The following is an 11,523-nucleotide window of genomic DNA, read 5'->3' as shown; positions in this document are numbered from 1 at the left end:
AATGTAGGTCAGTAAGTATTTTGCTGTTGGGTAGTCACTTGTAAGTTCTGAAAATAGCAGATCTATATTTCAACACAATGTGAGCTTCCGGATCGACTATTTTCACCAATAGTGACAATAATGAAGGAATGTTTTAAAACATAAAAGACAAACAAGGATGGAATGCTAAAATGGCTTGCCATATTTAATGCTAAAACAGCTTGCCATAGCGGCAGATACGTTTTAGGTTATGATTGGCATGCACAATAAGCAGAAATGTCATGCATTTTAAACGTCTGACAGACCACCCACTAACATTTTCGTCTATTCTCGTCTCGTCAACAAAAACTCACACACGTCTCGTCATGTTTTAGTCATCAATGAGCCATTTTTATCTCGTCATCATCTCGTTATCGTCATGAAAAAAAGTGGCGTCAACGAAATGATTTCGTCATCGTTGACGAAAACAACACTGCATGCCACTAGCATGTTGCTAGCATAATTCTAGCATGTTACTAGCATGATTCTAGCATGTTATTAGCATGTTACTAGCATGTTACTAGCATGATTAACAAGTTACTAGCATTATTCTAGCATAAGCAAGATACTAGCATTTTTCTAGCATGTTGCTATCATGATTAACATGCCATTAGCATGTTGTTAGCATGTTGTTAGCATGATTAACGTGTTACTAGGACGATACTAGTATGATTAACATGTTATTAGCATGTTGCTGGCATGATTAGCATGTTGCTAGCATGATTAGCATATTTGCTATTATGTTGTTAACATGACAAGTATGTTACTAACATGATTCTAGCATGTTACTAGCATGATTAGCATAATTCTAGCATGATTAACAAGTTACTAGCATGGTTAGCATGTTGCTGGCATTATTAGCATTTTGCTAGCATGGTTAGCATGTTGCTAACATGATTAGCGTGATTCTAGCATGGTTAGCATGTTATTGGCAGCATGTTGCTAGCATGGTTAGCATGTTGCTAGTATGTTGTTAACATGACAAGTATGTTACTAGCATAATTCTAACATGTTACTAGCATGATTCTAGCATGATTAGCATGTTACTAGCAAGATAATCAGCAGTCAGACATTTTAGTCTCAGAAGAAGAATAATAAAAACGGGTTTAAGTTTAAATCGCATATATCTTTCTCAAGCCAACTTAATTATATGTCTTGTTTTTCTTATGTTTTTAAATAGAATTGTTTCATTATAAATGTGGTGATAAAACCATAATAAAATATGATATTTACCATCTGAGTTTAACAATGTCGTGTCAACAAATGGAAAAGTCAGTCATCTATTAATAATCTTGTGAATTATTGTGCCTTTACCTCAAATACCATACTTTTACATTTTCTTTTCGTAATTGAAAAACTGTTGCTTTATCTTAAACCAAACTGGTAATAATTAAGACAACCTTTGTCTGAAAATGTTCTCAATAATTTAGCGTTTTTCATTTGCTGCTCAAATCTACAACATACAACCAAATCATAAATCAAAGCACATGACAGACAGCTGTCAGAGAACACCTGAAACACCTGAATGAACGTCTATATTTGCAGCACACAAGCAACAAACACTGAAAACACAATGAACACGTGCTGCTCACACTCTGCATTTTTTTATATTAAAAACCGAAAAATAAGAAAAACAGCTACTTTTCCAAAAAAAAAAAAAGAACAAAAAGATTTTTTTTTTTTTTTTACGTTTGAGACGAGAAAATGAATAAAGGACTTGAATTGTCGATGTCTGCATGTGAATAATATTAATAGTAAGTGTCTAAATATGACTTTATTCACATCCTCACCCACAGCGACCCCCATCTTTGGCACATGGTCTGCTTTATTGAGCGACAAATCAAAGTCTGTGTGGCAAAGAGCATCGAGAATTGTAGAGATCGGCACATACCACTATCGATTAGGTAAATATCAGCAACAGTCAGAGCTTTTGTTTTAATCAATATGCTGAGTTTATTTCATTAATATTCAGTATTAATTGATGTCTCACAGGATGCTGTTTATTTTTCTGACTGGCTTTGGTTGATGCCAGTTTATTTGGTAACATCCTATACTCATATTTATCTAAAATAACTGAATTTATGACTGAATTCATACATATTTAATAACATTATAAAAAAAAAATCTATAAAAGTAAAAATCGACTGCTTCTTATAGCAATACATCATTAAACACTACTAATAATAACTGGCTTGCAATTACTAATAAAACTAATAATTATCATATTGCAAATAAATAAATACCCTGGCTTTATTGTTCAAAGTCATATTCGATTCTTGTAACTGAGATCTGCTAAATTACCCCTAAAATTGAACAATAAGAAAAATAAGAATAGAGTAATACATACTACACTGATATGAAATAATGTCATATCTTTAATCTTTAATCTTTAACCGTCAAACTCTTATCCAAAACTCAGCTCAATAAAGCAGGTGATGTGCCAAAGATGTAGTTTAGGGGGTAGCTGTGGGTGCAGATGTGAATAAATTAATATTTAGGCTATGAGAAAATAATAACTATATCTCATGCAGGTTGCTGAATTGATGCTCTACACAGAGGTAAATCTTGTCTATAGGCTCTGCCCCGGTTCAGGCTATTCGTTAGCCATTTGTTAGTTTGGTTGTTTGATGAGAAAGTAATGAAATATAGTTGCAATAAATGTGTTAAGAATGCATTGAACTGTAGCAGCAGGACTGTTTTCTGAGGCACAAACTGCGGAAGAACTGATGACTGTTGACGTTTGCTTGACCAATCGGAGGAAAGGGCCGTTTTATTCCCGTCCACATGCACAGATCGAAAATTCAACTCATTTATTCTTTTTCTAACTCTGAAAGTAAAAACGGAAATTTTGCATAATTTGAGTTTTTTCGGAAAACCGAAATTTTTAGAGTGTTCAAAATCCGCATGCACTCATCTTACGGTCAGGACTCGGACCGGAGTCCGCCAGTTGATGACCCTGAGTCTAGATGTATTGGGCTGGTAGTACTAAGCAGATTATATACAATTATTTATAATCTATATTTGTTTGTATTTCACGTCTTTTAGATGCACTCTTTAAGACCATCAAGAAAAGGGCAGGTATGTAACTTGTCATGTAACATGTCATATGCTCAAATGATTTTGCATAATTATATGTGAAGTATTCACAACACATTGCAACTTAAAAGGACAGTTCACCCAAAATGAAAATTCTGTCATTAATTACTCATCCTCATGTCGTTCCAAACCCTTAAGACCTTCATTCATCTTCAGAACACAAATTAAGATATTTGATGAAGTCTGAGAGCTTTCTGACGCTGCATAGAGAGCAAGGGTCCTTCCACGGCCAAGGCACAGAAACATAGTAAGGATATTGTTAAAATAGTCCATGCGACATCAATGGACTTAATTTTACGAACCTCCAGGAATACTGTTTGTATATAAGGAAAACAAAAATACATACTTTTGTCAATAATTCTTCTTCACCGTGTCACAAAGCGCCATTATAGAGAGTATCACAATGTTGCTAATCTAGAACACGCATGAGCGAACGAGATTCATTAATTAATAGTTTTGGGCTTTTTTGCACACAAAAAGTATTCTTGTAGCTTCATAGAATTACGGTTGAACCATTGATATCACAAGGACATCATGTGTTTCTGTGCCTTGGCCATGGTTGGACCCTTGCTGTCTGTGGAGGGTGAGATAGCTCTCGGATCAAAAATATCTGCCATTTTTCATCAAAATGTCTTCATTTGTGTTCTGAAGATGAACGAAGGTCTTATGGGTTTGGGACAAAATGAGAGTGAGTTTAACCCTTTAAAGGGTTACTCCACCCCAAAATGAAAATGTTGTCATTAATCACCAGTGTTTTACACATAAATTACACATTACTAGTTACTCCTTTAAAAAGTAATATTGTTACTTGTTACTTTCTGGTCAGAGTAATTAGTTACTAGTTACATTACTTTTTCTTCATGCCCCACAAAAGTTATAACTTTTTGTCTTCCACGTAAAATTCTACAATGTTACTAACAACATATTTCTACCTCATGATTTAACCAAAATCCACATTGGATCGCAGTCATAAGTTATTACAAACAATCAATAATGATTGATAATGACATTCAAGTAGAAGTGTTCAATTATTCTCATTATTTGTCATGTGTAGCTTGATTTTAATTTCTCTGTTACCCATATATGATTATATTTCATTATGTATTTTGTCAAGTCATATAAGTTTGTAAGAAACAGTTTAATTTAATTTTTTAGTAATATAATGTACCAGATGTTGATCAGAAGGATATGGGTGGGATGTAATGCCAGAGTATATAGTATGTAGAGTATATTCCATACATGTGCCAGTCATGACAATTATGAAAATAAATCTAGGAATTATTTATTTGTTGGATTTTAAATAAGTGGGATTGAGACATTAAAAGTAACTAAGCAATTTTTATGGATGGTAACTGTAATATTATTACTGAAATCTTATTAGTAATTAGTTACACTACTAGTTACTGCAAAAGTAATATTATTACATGTAATTAGTTGCTGCACAAAACTGTTAATCACTGACCCCCATGTTGTTCCAGAACCATAAAGGCTTTGTTAGTCTACGGAACAGAAATTAAGATATTTTTGATGCATTCTGACAGTTTTCTGACCCACGGACGTTTGTTCTTTGTCAGCCGCAACACACAAATACATAGTTTATATTCAAATCAAATAGTAAATTAACATATAAAACTTATCCATGTTTGGTGTCTGACAGAGAACAATATCCGCTGTTTGAATTCAGGTGATATTCTCCAAAATGGAAGGTTTTGATCCACTTCAAATGTTGACTTCTATAATCATCTTTATGCTTTTACAGCAAATCATGTCTTAATGTCTTGGAGTGAAAAAAAAACATTATGATAATAAGTAAAGATTATGTTCCATGAAGATATTTAGTAAATTTCCTACTGTAAATTTATCAAAACTTAATTTCTGTTTAGTAATATACATTGAAGAACTTCATTTTCACTATGTTGAGATTTTCTCAATATTTTGATTAAAACTATAACAAACAATGCTATTGATAATATTGTGTTTAAAATGTAGGCAAGATTCAAAATGTTCAATACATATTACCTTTTTGTTGAACTGTTCTATAAAATCAACATTTGCAATCATTTGGATATTCAGAGAAAACATTTCTTGCTTGTATTTAAAAAAATAACTCACACAAGGCATGTTTCTGTATTGAAGAGAGTTTCTGGTAACACTTTCTATGAAGCCCGTATTTATAATACATTATAAGGGTATTCTTAAGGCATTATAATGAATGCATAATTCATTATAAAAAACCTTATAATATGTTATATCATCTCATGAGTATTCATAAGAACAGTTTTAATGTATTATAATTTGTACTTTTTTGTGGTTATAGCTTTTAAGAGAATGATTACCTCCTTATAGTTATAACGTATTATAAGTCTCATATCTTGCCATGTTTCTCATGTCACTTTACTTAAAGCATACAAAGACCACTTATAAGTAATTATAATAATATTTCCGAAAGAACCCTAAGATCAGGTATCAGTTTAGATAAATGTGTAATATAAACAGTTGGATGATTTTGATGGTACCCTTCAGACAGCTTTTGATAAGTAACTTTGCAACTGCATGTCAGCTAGCAGTAATTATTATTATGCTGAATATATGCTAACACTAAATTTCGATGTTTCCCCAAAAGACAAATTATTATGTTATATTATAAGTAACTTTGCAAGTACATGAACATTCTACCTAGCCTAACCATAACCTAAGCCTACTAATACTCTAAGGAGTGTTAGTTGGCATGTAGTTAGAAAGTTTAAGCTTATAGTCAATAGACTTAGGGGACCATCAAAATAAAACGTAATATAATGTAAAAAATAAATGTAATATGATATAGTCCATTATAAATGAAGAAGATTTAATATGCCGTTCATTGTGTGTTATAAATGATCATAATTTTAAAAGTTATAACCTCAAATACTCAAGTATTATAATGTATTATAATTGTTGTTATGATTATTCATGAGATGGTATAACATATTATAAGGTTTCTTATAATGCATTATGCATTTATTATAATGCCTTAGAAATACCGTTATAATGTGTTATAAATAGGGGCTTCATAGAAAGTGTTACCGAGTTTCTTAAATCGATCTTAATGTACAGTCTTTGCTATTAAGTGCTACAAATCTACTTTAAATGCTTAGGGCATCCTATCATACACACGCTGCTGGTCTGGAGGTAATTCGATGTTGTTTGATTGTTTACGTCACTCCCATTTTCCTGTTTTATTATAAAAGCCTCATTTTGCTTGTCAGAAATACATGCTCAGTTTTAATGTTATTTTAAATTGGGGTAGAATTAAATGAATGGCAAAGCTCAGCATTTTGTTCCCGCACCCCCTTCTGTTACCTCATGTGCCCCTGGTTTGAGATCCACTGTTCTAAACAATATTGACACTTTGAGTTGTAAGTCTACTTCAGTTTATTGTTAGGATGACTTAGTTATGTAAAATCATAACTAAACCAGAGTTTGTGTATCACCATAGTCCTTAAACTATGGCTTGATCAGAATTTGTGTTTGTCCCTAAAAGTGACATAAAAAATACTTTACCTAAAGTGAAGGTAAAATTTCAGGTCTTTAAAGCTTTTATTGAGAATATCAACTGATAAGTGTAAGAGAGCTTCTTCTGTATCACAGCCATATCTTTCTTTTGTGTCTAGACCCTTGAGAAAGAGGTGGACCCAAAGGTAGAGTCATATATCCTCATTGTCTCAAGTCTTTCGTTGTCGCATCTGTAAACATGAATAAAGAAATAAAGCATAACTAAAATCAAATTCATTTTAAAACATGCATAAAAGCTCAAAAACAATATTTGACAGCTCATTTGTGGATTTATCACCGGACAGAATTGAACAATCAACATATTTCGTTCTAGGAGGATGCAGGTTGACATCGGTATTCCACATTTACTGATTTCCACATCTGGATTTCATTAAACAGGTCAGAGGACACATATAAATATTATTATTTGGGCAGAGATCACATCTGGATATAATCATGAGGTCAAAGCAATGATCTTTTTGTCATAAGCATGTCCATATCAACTACTAGCGTCAAATGGTCAACAAATGAACTACTGCTAGTAAGTTTGAGTACTTCCATGATTACTGTAATTTGGAGGAATTATGAAAGGATTTAATTTCATAAATAGTTCTTGTTTTCACTCATTCATTGTGCTGATGTCTTCAGATCAGCTGTAAACTGACACTTAAATCTCATTTCATGGCTGTCAGCTGAGACAAACTACTTCATAAACCTCTCAACAGCACTTCATTATAGTCTGATAAACCATGTTTTTTGCTGCTAACACATTTATTTCTGAATTTGTGCATTCCTGTTGTTTAGTCTTTTCTTTTTCCCCTTTTTAATATAGAAAACTACATTATTGTATACAATGTGGGACGATTATACGCAATGGTTGGCAACCCTCAGCCGGGCAAAGTAATGATGGACTCAAAAACCAGTTGGACATGGAGCCTATAAAACTAAAAAAAGAATCAGAAACTGTAGAACAAGTATTAATACTACACCCTAATATGAATAGAAAGAACTGAAAGTAAGAAATAAATACACATCTCAGATGATTGTAAAGCAGCTGTAAAATTAAAGAATAAAGCATTTAAGAAACTTAAAAAGCAGCATTCTATGGATGCTATGATTCCCTATAAAAGAGCCCAGGCAGTAGTAAAGAAAACAATAAAAACACAAAAGCGTATTTTTTGGAAGCAGTACTGTGATAGTATTGGAAGAACAGTACATCTGTCAGATATATGGAAGTTTCATTGAGTAAAGCAGAAGCTAAAGTGTTGATTAGGAAATATGCACAGTCGCTATGGCAGGTACACTGGGATGGTATTGAAACAGGAAGACACTTATATAATATTCAACAACAAGTTGGTGCTGGGAGGAGAGAGAGCAGGAACAGAAATGAAGAGAATATTGTAACCCGTCTGAGAATAGGTCACACAGGATTGAATAGTACATTGTTTAAAATTGGCAAGCACCCAACAGGGGAATGTAATCACTGTAGTCAGCAAGAGACAGTTGAACATGTAATACTTCACTGCAGGAAATACAACAATGAAAAACATCATTTTATTCAGTCACTAATTAAAGCTGAGCATAAAGAGTTTTTTTATGATAGGTATACTAAAGGAAAAAGCTATAAATAATACTATTATTAAGTTTATTAAAGAAACGAAATTAAGTAAAAGAATTTAGTCTGTGTTTTTTTTTTTGTGTTTGTTTTCTCATGAATTCACATACATCTATTGTATTATGTTAATCATATAAGTATGTATCTGTCCACACTCCAGTCCAGTAGGTGGCGGTAATGCACCAACAAATTGGTTTGCCAACCGCCAAAAAACACCCAAGAGGAGAAGAAGAAAACGAAAGTAACTGCGGAAAACACGCATATAGCAAAACAAAGCGTTGCTCATTGGATTTGATCCATTCTATGTCCTAGAAAACATTTTATAGACACAACTTTAGCGCAGACTCTACTAATTTTAACACTCGCGGACATTGTTTTTGTATTTAATCCAATCTGTCTGAGAGATATGAGAATTATTGCTGACAAACTACAGGCCTAAAGGACAGAAAATGATTTCATTTCAAATACTTATAAATGCTCTTCTTAGTGGACAAGACTGCAAGTAAGTTTTCCAAAAGGGGTTATTGAAAACCAATGTGTTTCTGAATGTGGTTATTCTACATGGCAATGCATTTGTTCATAACTGACTTTATTTGATCTAGTGTTTTGTGTTGCTGCTAACTCCAGATATTTCTTGATCTCATTAAGGATCATCATCTCCAGGTCAAACTGAACAGCAGATAGTTTTCTCAACCCAGTGCTGATCTCTGGCAGTTTATCTGCAGTATGTCAGAGGAGCGAGGAAAGGACTCTCCGTCTGAGATGAGTCTCTCACACAAACAGAGGTAAGACTGAGTCTGTTTTCAGAGAAAGAAAGAACACTTTTCAACAAGGACTGTTTTCTCTCACCATTGTCATGTCAAATGTTTTGCACAACAGACTAGAACTTCCTATGTTTTTAGATTCACAGGTTAAAAACATCTTGAAACTTAAGTGTCTAATATACGGGAATATTTAGTCTAGTTAAATATGTTTGATTTATCATATATGATAAATCCTGTACAACCCCAGAATTAAAGTGTTATATAAGAGTTAGAGTTATAGGCCCGGTTTCACAGACAGGGCTTAGAATAAACCAGGATTAGGCCATAGTTCAATTAGGACATTTAAGTCATTTTTATAAACATGCTTAGAAAAAAACACTACTGGTGTGCATCTTGATACAAAACAAAGACACTGATGTATTTTAAGATCAATCAGTGCAATTTTATTTCAGTTGGAACATCTCAGACTTACATTTTAGTCTAGGACTAGGCTTAAGCCTTGTCTGTGAAACCGGGGGATAGTGTTTAGAAAGGTCTGAGGATCTATAATAAAGTATTATAAATTAAAATATTTAACAGTAATTTCTTAATTTTTGTAAGGAAATCATATGCATCTACTGAGATTTAAAAAAAAAGGAAAAAAAATTATTATTTTCCTGTTTTGATTCAAAATAAGGTTTTGTGAGCGTTAGTGAGTGCACACATGAAAGCAAATATGCTTTATGATGTTATAGGAAATCCCTAACATAGACAAAGTCTTGCTGTCACTAAAAAAAAGGAAACATCAAGACAATCAACATACGATTGCGACTAAATGGTTTATCTCTGTTCTTCAAGCTGTGTTGGGTATTTTTAGGAACCCATTCTCACTATTAACTAATTGCTCAAAAGCATTCATATTACTAGCATATTGGCTATTCATTAGTATTTCTAAAGCACATATTCTGTCAGACCAATGTTCTACATCCCTAATCGTACTCAATACATAAACTACCTTACTAAGCAGTAATTAGGAGTTAAAGGCAAAATTGAAAATAGTTAATTAATAGCAAGAATTGCACCTTAAAATAAAGTGACCAATAAAGTATATTTATAAGGCAATGCTAATATTTTTGACTGTATAGAATACTATAAAAGAATGATTTTACCGCATTTGTGACATAAACCACATCAGATCTCAAAAGGAAGTTCTTCAAACACTCGAGTGATGTTATGAAACAAATTTGTATAAAAAATGTCATTAAAAGTTCACTTTGTTGGCCAACAGGTTTGTAAACGGGCTTGAACACATGCAAGCTTGCTACTGTGGTATATTTATTCATCACACAGACTGATTTTTTTTTGTAGCACGTTATATGCACAACATAAGTCACACTGTACACACCTGGGGCCTCATGTACAAAGACTTGCGTTGAATTAATACTAAAACATTGCGTACGTACAAAGCTGTAAATGTGCGTACGCAGTAAAAAAATCAGATGTACGAAACACTGCGTACGCGGAATTCCACGCATAATCTCTTTGTACATCTGAATTAACGTGAATTTGAGCGCACATGCACGAGCGCAAAACCCCTCCCTGCCTCCTCCCCCATATTAATATGGTAATGACTCCACTTTGGCAAAACCAAACGAAAAAGCAAGCAAGAGAAACTTAACAGAATGTGAATTGAAGGTGCTCCTACCGGAGGTAAACCGGAGAAAAACTGTTATTTGCAAGCTTGTAAAAAAAATAAATAGAAAAAATAGAGTGGGAGAGTTTAGCTAACGCGGTTAACGCAGGGGGGTCTGAACATCGCACTGTGAACAAATTAAAAAAGAAATGGTCCGATGTAAAGGTGCAGGTAAGAGGAGAACAGCGGCGACTTACGTTTCAGCGCATCAGTCAGTCGTAGAGCGGAAGCAGATGAACGTCTTTGTCTTGTAATGGTAAAATATATTGTTGTTTGAATAAGTACAACGTTGTCTTAAAGTAGGCCTATGTCTATAAAGGTTCATATAATGCATCACCACACGGTGTGATGTTGACATAATGTGATTTAGTTTGACACAAAGCAACCGAGTGATCCTTGTCAGCTAGGTAAAATATATTATAAGAAATTTCTATTTTGATTTTATGGCTATCTGCTGAATTTGCTGATACTTGTAAATTACATGATGTAATTTATTAACATTTCATCATATTATATAGCCTATATAGCCATTGAGAGGGACATCCCAGTGGATCACAGTGTTGTTTTAATTAGTTTACATAAGATATAAGATATTTACATAAGATCCCCTCTATATGTATGTATTATCTGTATAAAAGTTATTAATACTTATTAAATATAATATAAGAATATTATTGTGTGTGTGTGTTTTTTTTTTTTTTTTTTGGTGGTGGAGAGGTTGGGGGGTGCCCTTTTTTCAGTTTCAGCACATGCCCCTCAAAAGGTCTGTGCCAGCGGAATTTCATTTGCCCAATCGCCCGCTACAAGTGCGAGAATGGGCATCATTG

General features: G+C 33.3%; 1 protein-coding gene across 1 annotated transcript in view; it reads left to right on the top strand.

Annotated features, from left to right (window-relative positions):
• The first annotated feature begins 8,912 nt into the window (after positions 1 to 8,912).
• Positions 8,913 to 11,523, top strand: part of LOC141337896 (NACHT, LRR and PYD domains-containing protein 3-like) — a 74,772-nt gene continuing 72,161 nt past the window's right edge. The window contains exon 1 of the mRNA XM_073843473.1: positions 8,913 to 9,045. Within this exon, the coding sequence (XP_073699574.1) occupies positions 8,987 to 9,045 (59 nt within the window). The 5' untranslated portion in view covers positions 8,913 to 8,986. The remainder of the gene's footprint in view (positions 9,046 to 11,523) is intronic.

This window comes from Garra rufa, chromosome 7, assembly GCF_049309525.1.
Source record: "Garra rufa chromosome 7, GarRuf1.0, whole genome shotgun sequence".
In the NCBI taxonomy this organism is placed as follows: domain Eukaryota; kingdom Metazoa; phylum Chordata; class Actinopteri; order Cypriniformes; family Cyprinidae; genus Garra; species Garra rufa.
Note: the sequence above shows the minus strand (reverse complement) of the source record. Positions and strands in the feature narration are given on the sequence as shown.